Here is a 19,739-nt window from a genome sequence, read left to right on the forward strand (position 1 = left end):
TCAGCAGAGGGATTTGGTGCCTTTGCAGGGGGATGCAGACAGCTTAATCTTATAGGCAGAGGAGCTACAGCACAAAGCAGACTTAGTGATTGTTCAAGGCTAAATGGTCATTGGCAAAGCATGCTTTGGAGCCCAACGTTTTTTAGAAGCCAGGATATCCAGACATAGCTTAAAGATATGGGATGCTTTCCTTTTCAAGGTGATTTTCATCATGAAGATGTTGTCCTGCCAATAAATGCAGTATTTTTTTTTAATAATAGTGTAATACCATTCCCACTGCTTTGAGCACCAGATATTTTTCACAAGGAGCAAAATAGCCACCAAGTCTTATGGGGTGAAGAAGGAAAGCTCAGGTTTTGGCTTTAGAGGCATTCAGAGCAAGAAGAAAGCTTCAGCACCTCTACAGCCCATCCCCTTGTGGCCTTTCTTCTGCGTGTACTCTTACATTGTCACCACTGCCACCATCAGCTGTTTGCTCTTTTCAGGAGGAATGAGTACTTGTGTGTGTGTACCTAGGGTTACACAACACAGAAACCAACATCACAAAGAAGAACATTCCCTCTCTTTTAAGCAAAAAAGGGGTCTCCTCCCCCCTTTCACCTGAATACAGAGAAAATATCCTCTGCCTCTCTTTTCAGGATTAAAGGAAAATGTACTCCCTGTAAAGTCTGATTTCCCTTTGCTGCCTGTCTGCACACAGAGCAGATCTGGGCCTCTGTCTCATCTGTGGCAAACAGGGCTTCATGGAGCCATGACCATTTGTGCCACTGAGGACACAGCATTCAGCATGCAGCTCTGAAAACATCTGAGCCAGCCTCCACCCAGTGCCTGCACGAGCTCTTTCTGGCAACTGCATTCCACCACGGATGGCAGGCTCTGCCCCAAAGGAGGACGGGGAAGCCAAAGGAAATTACTGCCTGCTCTACTAAGCTAACCCTTAGGCAGAGAGGCCTCGCTTCTCAGAATAGGAATTCATTGCTCCAGTATCAAGACTGGATGAGTAGTCCATAAGGGACTGTTACCTCCATTCAGCACACTTTCTTTGGATAAACAGTCATTCCCTTCTTGTGTTGAGACACTAAAAAGAGGTCACCAGTGGATGATGGCTTTTAAAAACTGTTTTATCTTTTTTAACTACTCTCTTCTACCTGTAATAACCTGTTAAAAAGCTGAAAATAGCAGAGTTCCCTACTGGGTCACCCTTTTCTATTTGGAGAACATTGATTTTTTCCTGTTGTGCCATGATTAATGTGGCCTGCTTGTTCGACAACAGATACAACGTATATAGTGCCCTAAATCAAGCTAAAGTGATTGTCTGTGGACAACATCCCTGTCTGGTACTGGTAATGATCTGGAGAAAAAAAAATCATACAAAAAAAAAGTTTTGCTACATAACTGCCACTGCAGAACCATCAGAAGATTACAGTGGCCCTTAAAACCAAAATCTGTTGCTGATGGGACAAATTTAAAACACCTTTAGTGAGAGTTGAGGGTTTCAGTGAAAACTGTTAACAAAGGAGGTTATCCAAATTATCCACTCTTAAGTCTGTTACAGCTTTGATTCAAAATGGTTCCAGATCTTACAGGTACAAGCCTTCCTTCTCTCTTGCTATTTTAGAGAAAAGACTGGTGGTGTCCTTTTTCTTCCATATTAAGTAAGAAAAGAAACAGCATATAAGTTTCTTATAAGTAAAGGCTCGCTCTAGGAAAAATTATAGATGTGCTGGAGAACGTGCAGGGAAGGACAATGAAGGGTCTAGGGCACAAGTCCTGTGAGGAGTGGCTGAAGGAGTCAATATGTTTGGCCTGGAGAAAAGCAGGCTCAGGGGGGATCTTACCCCTCTCCACAACTTGCTGAATGGAGGCTGTAGCCAGGTGGGGGTCAGTCTCCTGTCCCAGTTAAAAAGTGACAGGATGAGAGGAAATGGCCTTAAATCACACCAGGGAAGGTTTGGATTGGATATTAGGAACAATTTCTTCACTGAAAGGGTGGTCAGGCATTGAAACAGGCTGTCCAGGGAAGTACTGGAATCTTCATTCCTGGAAGTGTTCAAAAAAACATGTGGATGTGGCACTTGGGGGCATGATTTAGTGGTGAATATGGCAGCAGTAGGTTAATGGTCGGACAATGATAAAATTTCCTTAATGATTCTATGATTCTGTGAAAGTACAGAAAAGAACATGAGAAAAGCCAGGAAAATAATGAGTGTTCATTCCTCATCCAAATACCAAATATTGCACAGACACCAGCAGAGGGTGAAAACACACCTGGTTCCATTCTTTCAGAAACGTACCAAGTTCCAAAACCCTGATCTCCCTCCCTCCCTTCTTCCCTCCCTCCCTTTCGTCCTCCTTCCCTTCCCCTTCCTCTGGCAAAAGCCAGAGTAATACCTACAAATATTTTTTATTTTCGTAAACATCATGCAGCTTTAAAACATGGGGATGTTCTATCAACTTCAGGATGGCTATTTCCCGCTCCACCTGGAAGAAACAAAAAGAAACAGAGAAGATTAGAAGCTTGGTCTTAGAATACATTAGGTATTGTCACACATTTTCTTCCCATTTATCCATTTTCCACTCCTCCTCATATGCAGAGGGGATGGAAAATTGTAACAATGTATCTTATTTAGCACTTACATAATTTAAGAAAAATTCAATTTATTCGGCCTCAGCACTCCCTGCCCTGCAGAACTGAAAACCAGCAAAATTTCAAGGTTGAAAGAAAAGTCCCAAATCTACCAAAGAAAATTAGCTGTGGGAGTTACATGAGCATTCAAGGCTGCTCCTGTCTCACAATCCAAAGCCAGTGACATATTCTCAAAGTACAGAAACTCTAAGATGTCATGTAGGGCTCTCCTGACCTCCCACAGCCACAGGTCTGGGTGCTGACGGACTGCATTCTCAATTAATGCTAGAAAATCCCCATCCAGAAGAACTTGCCATGCATGTGGGGGAGAAGATATACAGAAGATATACAGCACTGTGATTTTATAGCTCCAGAACTGAGGTGCAGAAAGGGGAAGAAATATAAGAAGTGACATAAGAAGTACAAGGCAGAACAAGAAATTAACCCAGATTACTGGAGATGCAGTGTTCAGAGCCTTAAGCGCAAGACTGCGCTTCCCCTCAATTCCCAGGCTGCCCAAGTGTGGCTACTTCCAAGAGCAGTTTTCAGTGCTGAGTTAACAAGTTGTGACTAAGGCCCTGTAATTAGTGCAAGCCCTGCTCTCACCCAAAATTCCTATCATGACCACTAAGGGTATTCATTAGAGATGGAGTCAGTGCAATTCCTCAGCTGTTAGCAAAATTGCTCTGCTGCTCGAGACCACTTGTAACTGCTCTGATTTGACCTAGGCTAAGTTGAAGGGAGTTAATGTAGCCCTGTGGAGACTGTGGGTATGTGAAATAAACTCTGCAACAAGATGCAGTGAAAGCATTGCACAGTCGGGCGTGCCAAATTTCAAGGAATCCAGAAAGGCAGGAAAAAGACCTAAAGAAGCAAACAAGGACAACCAGGTGGGATTTTTTCCAGTCCTTTGAATAACTGATTGTCCCAGAGCTGCTATGCTGACAAACAAACCATGAACAAACTACGAAACCATCCCTTAATGTCTCCCCTGCAGAGATCAGATGAGTAATTAGGAACTTGCCCCAGTACACCCTTAGTTCTTGATGTCCTTTAACTTCCTGAGAGAACATCCTCTGCTAAGCCTGAACACAGACAACTTTACCTGAATGCCAGTAAGATCCTCTGCAGGAAATTAGAAAGTGGTAGTTTGCAGCACCGTGCAGAGGAGGATTTCCCAGCATGTTGGTTATCACCCCAGATCTCTCTTCCTCTACAGCACTACATAAAAACAGCAAAAGCAACTTTTGCACTGCATCATCCTTAGCCTTCCTCACATACCAGGATAGAAAAAAGTATATTTGTACATGTGCCAATCTCAGTCTTTCAAAGACACTTATTTCTCTCTGCAGAGTCAAAAGTCATCTCAGAGATTCCACTTCCACACTTGGGATCTCTGAAAATAGCTCCTTCAGAGAAGTGGGGAATGCAGTTAAACATGTATGTACACAGTTCAGCACTGCCAGAACTGCTAGGAATTCAGTGATACACAGTGCTTGATGGTGACAGGTCTGTGGGTGTTAACTTACTCATGACCAGCACTGTGATGAAAGCTACTTAAACAAACAGGAAACAAAAGCTGGGTAGATTTCAACTGTTCAGCTATTTCACCCCAGACCCAGGGGGTAGCTAGCTTATTCCATTTTTGCCTCCTCTTCAAAAAGACCTGTTACTCTTCTTTCTTACAAGATATGCACTGATACTTGCAGAGGGCTTGTTCAACCCTATAAATGATAAAAGTTGGATTTGCTTCAAAAATGAGGAAAAACAAAACAGAAGAAGCGCCCACTCTCACAACACTCTCCCAACAGTACTGAGATTCACCATCAGCAGCATGCACTTCAGCTGCTCAGAAACTGGAACTCCAGAGAAGTTCCTTTTGGAAGAGGCAGTAAGGTATTTATTTCATGGGGAATGTGACCAGTGCACTAGCTATGACAAGGATAATCCAGCCCCAGTATTCCTATGAAAAATAAAACTCCCTGCAGATGGGCTGTGTAACTGCATTGGTGATTCACTTCAGAGAAACCTCTTGGTTGGTTCAGTGGCAATGTAAGCTCAGATCAAGTGAGTGATGGATGGCAGCAACCAGCCAGGGTCCTGCTTGGTTACTGTCCTAAAGCATGAGAAGAGGCAGTGACTTATGGCTACCACTTGGAGGAGGGAATTCAGCTACAGCACCGTGTGGCCTACGTTTGGTAACAGACAATCAGAATAGAAAGGCAGTATCTACTTATGACCTACAGATTTACTCTAGGAACCAACTGAAAAGAATTAACCCAAGTTAATTCAATCACAAGTGTGTGAGTGTAAAAGGCTCGATGCATATTAATTCCTGGGAACTAAATCCTAAGAGGAAATACAGTTTTGGAGGTCTCAATTTCAAGCCAGGTATGTCGAGAGCATCTGTCTTGATGTGCCTGGCAGCATTTGACTGCAGTGTGTTCAGTTCGGTGGTGTTTTGTCTGCACCAGTCAGCTTTCCACAGTCTGCTACCTCTTCTATCTGTAAACCAAGGACAAACCTGATCCACTTATCTCAAGTGAGACATTTTATGAAGGAAAAATGTCATCACTGTACTTCTTGTAATCCAGGACTTTGCCCCATGTAGAGGCACGAGACACTAATGGTTGTTTTACTTTAGGATCTAGAGATTCCAGGTTCTCTAAACAGCAGTCTGATAAAGCTCATCCTCAGAAAATCCTACAGCAGTGTCCTGCCTCTTCTTCCTTTTAAAGCAAAACGAGAGTTCAGAGAAATATGCAACAGACCACCTTCTCAGAATTACTGCTGCAGTCAGTACTGATGGGTGACTCCCCTGGATCCTGTTAATTTTTTATATGCCTGCAAAGAAGGCAGTAATTGATATGGGCTGGACACAGACTGTAGATCTCAATAGCAATGTCACAGCTCAGGAGGACCTAGGAGCCATCATGTCACTAGGAGCGGAGAGGTATCTGAACTCATTGGCAAAATAAGGGAGGCCTGAAATAGCATGCAGCTTTGTCCTCTTCCCCAGAGCTTTGCCAGCCCCTGGCATGCCTTTTTTGCGCAGCCCTGTGTTTGCAAGCCATGGAATGCTGTCCAGCTCTGAGCTGGCAAGGACAGGGGAGAGGAGAAACCCTGCAGGGGTGTTTGCTTTAATGCACATGCAATTATCAGAAAGCAGGGCAAGCTCAGAATAGCCTGTCTAGGGAGGCTCAGAGCCTGTGATAAACAGGAAACATGGAGAAACATTTGCCTAATGCTTAACAGAGAAAGGAATAAAGCAAACCTTTTCTCTTACATGAACACTGGGTCACATCACAGGATCCCAACTAAAGCCAGGGTTGCCTCATGCCATGGTGGGCTATTGACTGTGCCTTGAAACTGGGAGAAAGAGCTGTGAAAGGCTGTGCAGGGCAAAAGGAGATGCACTGGTAATGTGTAGCTGGGCAGGTGCCATGCAGGTGCCAATTAGAGGTTCTAGAAATCTGTGCAGGAGGTTGATTTGACAGGATGCTCCAGTGATTCAGCTAATGACAAAGTGCAACACGGGGGCAACGTGACCCTTAGAGGAATCATGCAATACTTTGCATCTCTCTCCTCCATCTCTACTTCACTGTCATTCTCCCACAGAGGAAATCACATCTCTCTGGTTTAAGCCCATCTTGTCAGCAAACTTGCACTGGCAACAAGTGCTCTGCTGTCTTGCCTTTTGAGTCAGGCACACAGGGTGTTAATTCGCTAAGAAGGCAAGGAGGGCAGGTCAAGGGAGCCTGACAGTTTTTCTCAGTGAAGAAGGAAAGTTTCCTTTTCTCTTGCTTTCATTAGCTCAGTAACTATTGGGTCACTCATGACCCATCTGCTCCTTGGAAAATGAAGCTCACAGCTGTTTCATTTTACCAGGCTGTATTTCATCTACCAAATCTGTGCAAGCACTATGCTACAACTGTTACTAGCAGTTTCTCAAAGTACCCCTACATGCAAAAAGCTGGAGGACAGCAGATGAAATTTCTCCTTGGAAGCTTTGAAGCTCACCAGCAGCACACCAGAAAGGCCTCTCTTTCTCCACTAGCATCAGTAGCTCCCATATGGCTCAAAACCCTGGCTTGAGAAGGAATTCCAGAGCTGCAGAAATGGTGAAGGGCAGCAAAGCCCTGCGGGATGCAAACATGTTATGCTGTTTTTCCTACTCACAGAGCAAAATGGTGCAGGGAGGGAAGGTGTGGTAGGTTTTCTTGTGAAAATCAAGCTCTCTAATGTTGACCCTACTTTGAGGTAACTAATGAAATACTTTTCAGAACTCATGGCTGTCCCTCAGTTATGAGAAACTCATCCAGGACATGACCTTTTCTGAATTCAGAATTCTCTACACTCAGAATGAACTTCAAAGGATGCAGAGATCTGGCTGCTTATCCAACTCCTCAGGCTAGAACTCAGGTTGGAAGCCTTGTACCAGAGCACCTACTTTCTCTAATGTCTGGCCTGCTGTGCAATAATTTGCATTTCCATGATGAGGGTGCAGAAAGCAGAGTAAATCACTCTGGTATTTCACTGAGTTGAAGTGGCAAAACCAAAGGCATCTCATAGGAAGAAACTAATATTAGGTTCTCTGAAAAGTCTGTGTTCCTGCCACAGCAGAAATATCACAGCAAAATACCTGGGTTTTTATTAATTTGGTACTTATGCTTTCATGTTATGTGGGACTGAAAGTTAAAAATGTTGAAAATGCCTGGTTTTGGTGAAGACTGTCTAGGTCACCTGTTCATTCTTGCCCGTAATGACAGAAATAGGCTACTCCTGAAATCGGAAGAGAGCAGCATTAAAGCATAAATGGCTTTATACAACAAGTAACTGCAGGCCCATTATGCCCTGTAGGGTCATCGCTGCTGTGATGGGACATCATTCCTCCAAACAGATGAAGCCATTACCAGATCTAAGCAATACCAAAACATCTAATGCATTATATCAGTTGCATCCACAATTTCTATGGAAGCATAAATAGAGTTGAAGTGGAAAAAATATCAAGGTTTAAATGATTAAAGTATCATCTTCTGCAGCTCTGAATTTGGCTGATTTTTTGTTTAAAATGGCCTTTCATTACCTTTATCCAAAACTTATTCAGTAGTCCATTATGAATGCAAATGGAGGACCATGAAAGTTGTGCATCTGTGGGGAGTATTTCTTGCTGCTATAGTAGCCATTAACCTCACATTTCTGAATATACTGAGCCAGATTCAAAATGTATTGAAGTCAACAAAAGACATCAATTGACTTGAGTGGGATTTGAATCAGACCTTCTAATGATCATTAAGTGGTATCTGGAAGAAATCTTCTATTACACAATTTTGACTAATTAAATGCTTTAACATGAATTTAGGTTTTCTGTTAAGTACTAGTAATTACAAGAAGATTTTACAAAAAGTAGATAAATGAGGGGGAAAACTAGACTTAGACCTCCATGGAATCAGACAGCTAGACAATGCTTTACAAAATACGTGCAACAAACAGACAAAATTACTGGAAAGCTGAGCAATTCCTCATTTTACTGAGGGCTCTATTATGAGCTCATCCCACCACAATTTTTGTTTGCATGAGTGCTTCCTCATAAATGAAAATAGGTATGTGTGAGAAGCAAGTGAGATGCATACTTGATTTTAACATTTGCATGTGCAGACTTCCATACTTTGAAGCTTTAGGAGGGAAATTTACTTTCCACAAACTAGTATTATACCAAAATGTCAGTTTCTGCTTGTCTTTTTCCATAGTCCCTTCAAAACTGCAGCTCTTAAAGCTCCACTGAATTTCAAAATTCAGCATAAAGTCTGAGAGTATGAAGTTCACTGGACAGATACTGTGTTAATTTTCTTGGAAATCCTTTCTGCTGTTGCCAGTGCACCTCCACAACAGGATTCCTGGCCTGGCCTGACAATTAGATTCCAAGGTCATGAAGGGACAGATCCTACAGGTTATCCAGCCATGGAAAATCCTACCCAGGAACGTCACGGTTTAACTCTGTAGTTAACACCTGCCGTGCTCCTCAGGGCTCTGCCATCAGCTCCCGAGTAAATGTGGCACTTTGACTTATCTGCAGCGTATGCTGCTTTAAGGAGCATCAGGGCTTCATGCAAGAGACACTGATGGGAGCTGACAAGGAGTGGATTTATTCATTCAGCACTTGAGATTATCCGCTGCCCGGTGGTACACAGCTAACGAGTGACTGACACACAACTCTCTGCCAGCAGTCAGCAGAATAGGTCCCTTTCCCTGGAAGGCAAAGAGCCTCCCTGTACCTCCTGTCACCTTCAGTGAGTGCCACATCCTGGCTGCCATCACCGAGTAGTGCAGGACACAGGACACAAACCTGCAGCCACTCTACAAGAGAAATAACCGGATCTTTGACTTGCCTTTCTTTTTCCCTCCTTATCCTGGTTTTTAATGTTAATGTACACTGTGCTTTCTATAACTCATGTGCACCCAGCCTGGCATTTATGAGAAACCTGCCACCCCCATGCAGCAGGCACAGCCAAGTCTGTGTGGACACTGGGACTGCTCCAAAGCAGCACAGTCAGTCCCTGTTGTGTGTGCAGCCCTCCTTGCCACGCCACATCTACAGTGCTCACTCCAAATGTACAGCTGTAAGTCTGGTCTCCTCAAGCAGAGCACAGAATCAAAGAATCACAAAATAACCTGAGTTGGAATGCACCCCCAAGGGTCAAAAAGTCCAACTCCACAGGACATCCCAAGAGTCACACCATGTCCCTGAGACTACTGTCCAAATGCTTCTTGAACTCTGTCAGGCTTGGTGCTGAGACCACTTCCCTGAGCAGCCTGAATACAAATGTATGCTGGGCTCGTTTCAGGGGTGTATATGGCCCTGTGCAGGAAAGGAGTGCAATTAATGAGTAATTTTCCCCCAGCAGAAGTTACTTCTGAAGAGAGAAGGTGGAGCCCTAAACATTAATGCCTTGTGGGCTGCTGTGCTAAGCTACAGAAAAACAGTCACTCCCCACAGAGAAGTAAGTTGTAAAATTAAGGGCTGCACAGAGTTCATCTTCAAATAATACAGGTGCAGAACTTCTTGCATTATTTGAGACATCACAGATTTAATATGGGCAATACAAAACACAGCATTGGAATGCTGGAGCCAAAGAGTGTGTGGAAAATATAGAAGATGCTGAATCCCATTAAGGAAATATGGGCAAGCACAAAGGAGTCAGTATAGCACAGCACAGCAAAATGTTCTGCCAAAAATATAGTGCAGAGCTTCTGAGAGCATTGGTTGAGGATATGATAAGGCAGAGGGGTTCCCAGGAGCACACAGGAATGGGAACTGAGACAGTGAAGTGATGCTGACTGTACCATGGACTGGATCCTTGAGGGAGTCCACCATCAATAGGAAGAGAAATTTAAAAGCACAGTTTTGGAAAAGCTTCAAAGGATGATTTCTCTACCATTTCCAACGTGTCTCAACCAGCCTCTTTCTCCCTCTTACTCTTTTTCTCCATTAGTCACACTGGTCTTATGTAGCTCTTTGGCATTGTCTTACACTAATGTCCTTTACATTTTCTGTAATACTTTTCCAGAAGCAATCAATGGGATGGCTGCTATTTCCTTCTCTACATCTTTCCTTAATGGCCATCTCTGGTTCCCTCAGAAGAAATAAAGCAGGCAACAAATGCTCCAGGAGAGGGCAGAACAGCTGGAGCTCTGCAGAGATTGAAGGCAGAATGCCAGACTCCATCCCTGCCTTGCCCTTCTCCACAACAAGCTTAACAACATCATTGATTTCAAGGAATGGAAAACAGATAATATGATTTTTGTTATTCTGCTATATTCTCCTGTCATTCACTTTTGGTTGGCCCTTAACTCTTCAGACAGATACTTGTACGTATTTGTCTATTAGGATCTTGTTTTAGCTGAATTAATAAACCTAGTGAGATACTAACAGCTGATGTCTAGAAGGGATCCTGCAGCCCAGTAGTCTCTCACAGCTGGCAGTGACAGAAGCAGAGTCTGAACCAACCCACAGCTTACCCCCTTGTTTCCAAAATATGGTATTGAAGCACAGTTGCACCTCCCAGAGGGACACGATCCCAAACAGCAGCATGGACCTCATCCATGAAGAGGCCAAGGGCAACACATATTCACAGAGTTCATGTTTGCACTTTGCTTTGCAATTAAGAGGGAGCTTTGAGGGGAGGCCTGGCAGCTGCAGGCAGAGGCACCAACAGCTGACTTCCTGCCAAAGTGTGGAGCCAGTGGCTGGATACTCAGGGAGGCCAAGCAATCCTCCAGCCCAGTTCTTCTGCCCCAGCAGAAGAATGCCAATGGTTTCTACCACCCTGCAGCATAAATAGCAGCTCCCACCTCACGTGCACCAGCTCTACATTAGTACTTCCATGTCCATTCCATCTTAGGGACACTGATCCCAAAAACTACTTATTTTTATCTGTGATAAGAAATCAGTCTGCTTTGTCCATAATTCTGCCCCCAGTGTGTCTCTCTAGTGCCATGGCCATATCTGGTGTATCTCTGTCATGACACAAACCAGCGCTTCAGTTCCAGCCCTCCCTGCCCACTGATCTGGATGTGTGATTTTAACTTTTTCATGGAGACCCACCTCAACTACAAGCATGTGTTTTCATATCTTGCAAAACTAGGCTGAACAGCATGGGAAATCAGCAGTAACCTCTTAATATCTTTATCTTTGGGCTACCTATTTGGATGTAGCCAGCAGCAGAAGAGCTCAAAGCCGGTTCTCTCAGCTCTGATGACTCACAACAAAATTAGTGGCCTCAGCTCCAGGTCAGGACTAAACTCCTGGTGGACAGTGAAGTGGCTGTCATAAAACTTTCCCCTCCCTCACCTACTGCACCTCAGTTTGGAGGAAAGGCACAAGCTTTCATGATGATGCTAACCCTGACACAACAGCTTTGTCCGTGGTGCCTCTCACTTCTTCCATCACATCAGGGATACAGCAAAGACAGCAGCGCTGTCTGGGAGTTTTCCACTGGGCTTTAATCTTCAAGAGAATGACTAATAAGGCAGGAATTGAAGTACAAAGCAAGAGGCAGAGAGAAAGGAGAAGAGGAAATAAATTTGCCTGTTTTGCCTCAGTCTTGAGGCTGCCTGTGCTCACTCCCTGCCTCTCCTCAGGTTCAGCTTGCAACAGAAGACATTACAGCAAGACTTGTACTCCCCTCAGTGAAGACAACATCTTCCTCTGTTTTGTACAAGCAACAGAAGCTGCAGAAAATTAGTCCATTGCTGCCATCAGCAACCAGGATCTCTCACAGCTGGGAGTTAAGAGATCAAAGACAGCAACGAAAGAACATTTTGTTTCTCAGTTTTTTTATCTCTGCTCTTCTCATATCCTTCTCATCACACACCAGTCCCTTATTGCTGGAGGTGCTGATGACATCTTGCAGACTATCAACATCAATATCAGGATCAAGAAGCCTCTTGGCAGGCAAGGTTTACAAACAACATTGTAAAGATAGTTTCTCGAGCATCTCAAAACAAGTGATGGGGATAAGTTCAGTTATTCCTTCTCCTCATTGTCTGAACCTACTTAGGAAACAAGGACTTAAGACACCTCTGGCCATATCCAGCATATGCTCTGGAGTGAATATAATAATTTGTCACATCTTCATTATGTTTTCCAATACATTATTCAGTCAGGTCAGACTTTCAGAAGTACTTGGCATTGGCCTATCTCCTTATCTCAAAGTCTGTGGGACTCTTACTACTAATAGAGACCAGAGCCAGCCAGTAATGATTGGCAAATTCCATCTTTAAGTTCTAGGTCCCTAGAGATGGGTCTTGTAATATGAGGCCTTTCTATTTATGAATCTGCACCTCAGACATTACTTCTCAGATCCTGCAGTATTTCAGAGCTGTTTTGAGTTCTAATGGTGAATTCTTCAGCTTCACCATACTAAGACACAGTCAAATATTTTCCCTACCCTAAAACAGGTCCTCTTTTCCACATAGTCACAATCACTTCTGCAGTGTGGTCTTGAATTACCTGTGTCACTCCAAAACAAGCTATATTGTTATGACAAGTGTTGTACTGCAGTGCAGATGCACCCAACAACACAGCATTGTTGCATAGAGATCAGGGAGAGCAATGAAATCAAGGCATTTTGAATTTGAGAATTTACGGTGGTATTTTTATTATTTCTGAAGAAGTTGTGGTTATGTATCTTCAAAATAGTCAACTTAGGTGCCATTATCTGAGTCTCTTCCCATTCCTTTATATCTGTCCTATGTATCACATCTTACACAGAATTCACAGCTATTTGGCTTTTGATGAAGAGCAAAGATAGGATGCAACACTTTGGTGAGTCAGGTGACAACACCTTGCTAAAGAAAGTGCTAATGACTCAAAAATTACATAGCTAAAGCAACGGGAAAGTTCCAACGTTTAGCAAATTAGCTTAATTCTCTGAGGACAATGGACTTGGATGGGCATGCTTATTCTACTTATTCCTGAAAGTGGCAAAGAATGCATTCTAAAAAAAAGATGAGAATTTGAAACCATCCCACCTTAGGCCTGTACACCTTGGGATGCTTTGGCACATATACAGGAATCCTGCTTTCACAATCTAATTCAAACTCCCTTGCACTTGCCAAACAAAAATATATATATGTGAAGATTGAAAAGTGCTCACAAACATTTTGCTGAGAAGACAGCAGGCTAAATTTGAAACCAGCAATATTTGAAATGGACAGCTGGGCTAGATGTAACCCCCTCCCACCCCAACTTTTCAGTGTTTTCTTCAAGAGATCATGTTCATCAGTCAGCTGAACCTTGTTCCCAGATGTCTAGAATATATGAAAAACAACCTGTGAATGGGGGAGTTTTCCAGTACTCACCCTTAGGGTCACAACAGAGTTTTGGAATGAAAAGGCAAAGGATGCTGTTCCTGTCATCCTCCCTCTACAGAAAGGAAAGCCAATTACCTCTCTTTATAGGGAACATAATTAGCTCCCTTATTTCCAATGGAGAATGCCTTTTCCCCAAGCTTATACTGCCTCCCACACAAACACAGGACAGCCAAAAAAGCAACCAAAATCTTGCTGAGGCGGATGCCATGCTGAGGAAACCCAGCAGTAACCTCAGATATGAGGAAACAGTGCCTGTTCTGTGAGGTTCACGTGTTGAATCCTGGCTGATGCAAACGTATTTGTGAGCAAAGTAGCACACAGAGATGCTCTCCTTGCACCATACAGAACTCAGAGCATCAGCAGTGGAATTGTGGTGATTTTAGGAGGCCATCCCTCTTCCCTGCAGAGATCTACATAACTGTTAAACAGTTTTTCCCTTCCTTGGTAAGAGTCTTACTCCATGCCAAGTGGACAACTTGAGGGTTATCCACAGTTTTTTCCTATCCTTTGGTATTATTCTGCTGCCCACATATTCCTGTATTTAGAGTAGGACAATGTTACACATCCAAACTGGGAGCCTGTTCTTTATTTTAGATTGTGTTCCTTATGCTACCACAGAAGCCACATAAAAACAACCACATTCTGTGAAATCCTAGAGACTGTGAGAACCCTTTTTTTGACTATTCCTCCTCTGGTTTTGCATTCTTATTCTTGCTAACGTTTCCAAATTGTTTCCACATTGTTAACCACTTTTTTCCTAAGGCAAGAGTGATTTTCCTGGCAATTTTCCACACATTTTCCATGTTCCCTTCAGGATGGCTGGGGACTTGGAACTTGTAGAAAATATTTTACTTCCATTTCAAGAAATGTTTGAAGTGCATGCTTGGTCCACACCATGACTCTATAGCAATAAAAGACAGAGAAGTGATGAAAGAAAGTGAGAAAAAAAATCACCTTGCAAGATCTAGCAAACCTATTGGAGAGTAACACATTTAGTTGGAAATGGAGGCCAATGCAAATGTTTTTGGTGGCCAACCAGTAAGTTGGGATAGTCTTCACTTCTGACCCATTAAGCATGCATTTTGCAAGGCTACTTTTTTGATGAGATTCCTTTGGACATGTCTTCATTTACTGTCATTCCTCTTCCTTCTACGGGAACAGTGACCTGTTTGAGAAACCTGAGATGTCTCCACAGGGTATAATTTAGCACTCTCCAGGCTTGCCAAGATCCCTGGAGCTCTCTTGTGTCTCTCTGATCCCTTATCTTGCTTGTGATATGCAAAGGATCAGTCACATAAAGCCCACAAGAGAGGAGGCTGCTGCCTACCTACTGAAGGCCTGAGTTTGTCAGTTCTACCTTCAAACAAATGAGCAAAGCTTCACTTACAGAAAATATACAGGAAGCTCGGATACACTCTTATTAGGGAAATATGAAGCAGTTCTTTATATCTGAAATAAGCAAAAGATCAAAAACATTAAACAGCCCTCCCTTAAAAGTGTTCTGAATATTCTCAAATAATGCAATGTTCATTGGAGAGAGAAAGAAAATGTGCAGTACATAGCGGTGTCCTCTCTTTGGTCTTAACTGTAATGGCCCTTCCTCCTCATGCTCTTCCATGACAGGTGTGGATATTCTCCAGGACTCCAAATGGAAGGCAGCTCTTTAATGGGATCACTCCTTTAGGAGTCATCTCCTTCAGACCTGAGGATCCACCTGGACACCCAGTTTGCAGCAAGTTTCCTTCTGGGAAACTTTCCTTCCTTCTCTTGATGTTACAAGAGAACCCAGGACCTCAGAGGTGACACAGGACTGCAAGACTCTGCAGAGGGTTTACATGAAAGAGTTTGAATTTCAAATGTAGGCCAGAAGCAGCCCGCCCAGCCTAATTTTTTCTCCCTCGTACTGTTTATTCAACCAAAAGGATTTTCAGATGACCTGAGGGGATTGCCTTCATGGGTGAGTGTGCATTTTACCAGAAGTCCTATTTGGCAGAATGGCTATTATTGTAGGCATTTTGGTTCTGTTGCTCCTGCCACGTGCTGCTTTTCTTGGCCTTCTGGCAGTCTCCAAATCCTGTGTGCACTTCCCTTTCCCCAGCACACCAGGGATCCAGCAGATGCACAAACTACAGAGTTGAACAATCACTTTATGCCTCAAGCACTGCCAAACAGTTTCTTGTGCAGCTAAGGAGGGCATGTACTGCTGCTCTGCTACAACAAAACAGGGTGCCCTTCTAGAAATACCTTCATTTTGCTTGAAATGCCACCTGCATTTTACAGGAATGATCCTGAACCATAAAAACTAATCTTTCAAGGGGTCAAAATAGGAATTGTATTTTATTTTTAACTCTGGCTGGAGAATTTCCTTCTTTCCTTTTTCCCTTCACCTTATGACACCTCTTGAAATAGAGTTTCTTTCCCCAGCCCCAAACCCACCTAATGTCAAGGGGTCAAGCTATGTGTCTCAAGTCCTTTGTTCACCTAAACAGTATGGGGGTGTGAGATAAGTCCTTGTCGAAGCCACCAGTGATTAAAACATCAGCACCACGAGGAGCAGCTGCCTTCTGTGCAGTCAGCTCTGTGAGCCACCCCCAGTCCTCTCTGTGCCATACTGGAGCAGCCCACCTCTCCCTGGGGGATCCCCACAGCCAGCTCTGCAAGGGTCCCTGAGCTCTGCTCCTCACATCCAGCCTGCCTGCTCATTAATCATCTGGGACGTGACAGCTTCTGCCACACTGCAGACACCTAAAGAGTGAGGATGGTGTCTCCTCCTTGTCACACAGGGCTGTTCTCCCTTCCCCAGCTGCTTTCAAGGAGAAACACAGTGGCTGTGGCTGGCTCTCGGGTATACTGACCTTCCTGCAGAGTCACAGCATGGAAACATCTGCCTGCAAGAAACCTCCCACACCAAAGGCCACTGAAATTCCTGCAGATGTGGACTAAAGACTCCATAGCAGTTTCCTACCCAGGTATGTCAGGGACACATGCAAGTACCAGCTGTTGGATGAAGCACAACTTTTTGCTATTCCCCTTCAGTCCCTGGAGAGTAAAATCACGGTAATCAAAACAAAAGTCAGAGCATTTGTGAGGCTCCTCCATCTTTCCCTTAGAGACAGGTGACTTTACTGCCTTTAGTGCAGCAGAGAGACTTGAGAGAGCTGGCTGTGCCCTTCAAGTGACTGACAAATGTAACTGCTTGGCAAAACACACCGTGCAATTCTGAAGGGAAAGTCCTCTTACAGTAATAGCTTTTCCAAACCAGAGATCAGCCACCAGCCAGAACAGGACTGCCAAGCATTTCCAAAATGTAAGGTACAATCCCATTTTTCAATTTACCAACAGAAAAACGAGGGAGCTGCACAAGACCTGATGTGCTGGGGCAAAGCAGATGCAGCGATGTCAGAGCTTCTGCTCCCTCTGCAGCACTGGCTGAGCACAAACAACAAGCCCTTCACTGTCACAGACAACCCTTTACAATGTGGTTATTTTGTCCTGCAGGACAAAGAGCTGGAGTCCAGAGAGAAATTAATAAAAAGAACTGCTTTCTACAGACCCCCAGGGCAGCTTTGATGCCCTCGGGGCACTTCTACCTTCACACAGGACTTGGCTAGGACAACAGTTCCACTTAAACCCAGTGAGAGAGGATTTAATATTTCTTTGATGGTGATTTCCACTTTTCTTTCCCTTCAGTAACACCCCTCCCAGCCCTCAACAGCTCTGGGAGTGGCCAGGTGCCAGGTAGTCTATTCAGGAATGATCACCATCCTTTTTGCATTTTGTTCCTTTGTCCTTTCCAAGCAAATGATCTTTGGGACCCTGGAACAAGCCGTCACTTCAGAGCACTGTCACTATCACATGGACAGCAGCCCCAGGACCTGCAGGACACATGTGAGCAGCAGGCTGTGTTAGGAAGCATCAGCACTGAACACCTCACTGGCACATCTTCCCCACCAGGGACTGCTGCCAGTCACTGTAAAGCCACCTCCCGGTGCTAAGGTAACGTGGATCAGGCCCCTGATACATGGGAGCACCCTTTTCATTCCCAAGAAAAATAGTCTTCAAACTGGAGCACAGGGATTTCCTTACATGACAATTAAGGAACCTTCAGTCTCTTCTTAAAGGAACTTTTGTTTTTCCCCCCAAAAAGCAACCATTATCTTTTTTTTTTTAATCACCATTGAGAAACACTAAGAAGCTTTCTGTAATACTTCTTACAGTTGTATTTGCTTCCTGCTGGGAATTCACATGCTGTCAGTGGAAGCTTCACCAGGATGCTGACAACTTCCCCCATCAAGAATGCCCCTGAGGAAGGATGTTTCCCCTGTGGCTGCTCTCCTGCAGGAGGCAGCAGCAAGTAATGCCCACAGTTTCAAAAGGCTCAGTAATGTTGGGCTCTCTGCACTGAGAGTTGAGGTTCTCTGCAGTCTCTCCCTGGGGACAGATTTTCAGCTGTTGAACTACCTGCAGTTAAGCTATTAAGAAGAATCCCCTTTCCAATGAGGGACAATATAAAAATTAGATTTCCAAGTTTTTTAGACTTTGTAGTGGAAAACACTGTAATGAAAATCTGGTCTAAGAATGGAAGCTGAGCCTCTCTGAAAAGTCTATGCCTATGTCTAAATTTTGGAGGTGATAAAAGGCTGCTGCAGGGTTCCACTAAAGGTAGGAGTAGTTGGTCTCATTAAAGCAAATATTTTCTACACATTCCTCAAGAAAAGAACTCCAAATACAGGACACATCAATACTCTTTGGCATAAATATACATCTAAAGCAGAGAGAACACGAAAATGAAAAAAAAAAGTGCAATACTTTCTATTGCACAAATACACATGGTTCCAAACTTAAATTTAAATGATGTGTGCATCCAAACCCACCTTTGGCATACCTCCAAACAAAATCATAACCACCTAAGCCCTGGAAGTTTCATGGGGTGGGGTTAAAGTTGGAATGATTATCTGAAGTGATATCCAAAGGAAGCCATAAAGCTGTCTAAGGGTCTCCTAACTTAGTCTGGATTCACTGGGTTGCTAAGACTCTGGCAAATGCCATCATCAATACTGGCTTGCTCTGACAGGATTTAGAAGGGAGGCTCTGAGGCTGAGGTGCTGATTTGTGATTCAGACTCCAGCTTCACTTTCTGATTTTCTTAATAGCTTCTTCTGCCCTGCATGGGCTACTTAATCTATCTGTGTCATAGTTCAGTATCCAGAGAAGGCAGACACTCAGATATTGGATTTTACCCACATTTTCCTGCCTTTTTACATGCACTGCCTGTTTAGATATAAATGCTTCAGGTCAGAGGTGGTCCCTTGTTCTGTCTTTAAACAGCTCTGGTGTCTGGTATGCCAGGACACGTGCTAAGACACACCCTCTGACAAATGAAGAAATGACATTTCAAATGCCACCACTAACTCAACTTAGAGCCTGCAGAGAACAAAGCAGTGGGGGGTAAAGTCTGCAATATGTCACATGGAGCAAAATACAACTTCAAAGCATGCTGCCACGGCTGAGCACCTGATTGTGGTTGGTGCTGGGGCTCTTCTCTACTGCCCTGGCTCCATGCACGGCATCAGGAGTCAGCAGGTAATTCAGATGTGCTCGCGTAAGTCAGGAGGAAGCAGAGGCACTGCACACCCTCCAAGCACAGGAAAATACAGTGCCTCGAAAGCAGGGAGGGAGGGCAGACAGCATTACAGGTGCACTAGAAATAACAGAGCAAGCTTCATGCTGAAAAGCAGGGAATCTTTGTCATGACAACAGAGAGAGCAGTTAAACTACACAACATGCGCAGGGAATGTAAAGACAGGAAGTATGCTGGCAGCACTGCAGCAGTGAATGATGGTTTATTTTTAACAACAGTTTCTAAAACAGGAGCTGGTGATTTTGTTTGTCACTTTTTATTTCATCCAATTCTCTAGATGAATACTAGATCCTTTTACAAGATTTTTTTTTTTATTTATTATGGTTTCTCCTTGAAGCAGAGACTGAAAATGCTGTGATAAGTAGACTGAAAGGTTCACTTCGTTTCAGCTGCAGTTTCCCTAAGTGCTTCTGTGTCCCCCGCTGAACTGCTGTTTTGTAATGCAGTGGGGGTAGAGCACGCTTTGGGGATATTCCACCGCTCTCCTCTTGCCTCCACCACACACAAAAGAACCATTTTTCTTCTCTCCTCCCTTCACCCTTCCTTTCCCATAAGGGGACAAGAGTAACCAAGAAAGAAGGGTGTACTGTCACCTTC

The 19,739-nt window shown here is 43.9% G+C and overlaps 1 protein-coding gene across 16 annotated transcripts in view; it reads right to left on the reverse strand.

The window, feature by feature from the left end:
* Positions 1-19,739, reverse strand: part of BRSK2 (BR serine/threonine kinase 2) — a 304,866-nt gene that overhangs the window by 102,783 nt on the left and 182,344 nt on the right. For all 16 annotated transcript variants that reach the window (XM_059849087.1, XM_059849085.1, XM_059849086.1 and 13 more), the window contains exon 3: positions 2,396-2,481. In XM_059849087.1, coding sequence (XP_059705070.1) covers positions 2,396-2,481 — 86 coding nt within the window. The remainder of the gene's footprint in view (positions 1-2,395; positions 2,482-19,739) is intronic.

Source organism: Haemorhous mexicanus, chromosome 6 (assembly GCF_027477595.1).
Source record: "Haemorhous mexicanus isolate bHaeMex1 chromosome 6, bHaeMex1.pri, whole genome shotgun sequence".
Taxonomy (NCBI): domain Eukaryota; kingdom Metazoa; phylum Chordata; class Aves; order Passeriformes; family Fringillidae; genus Haemorhous; species Haemorhous mexicanus.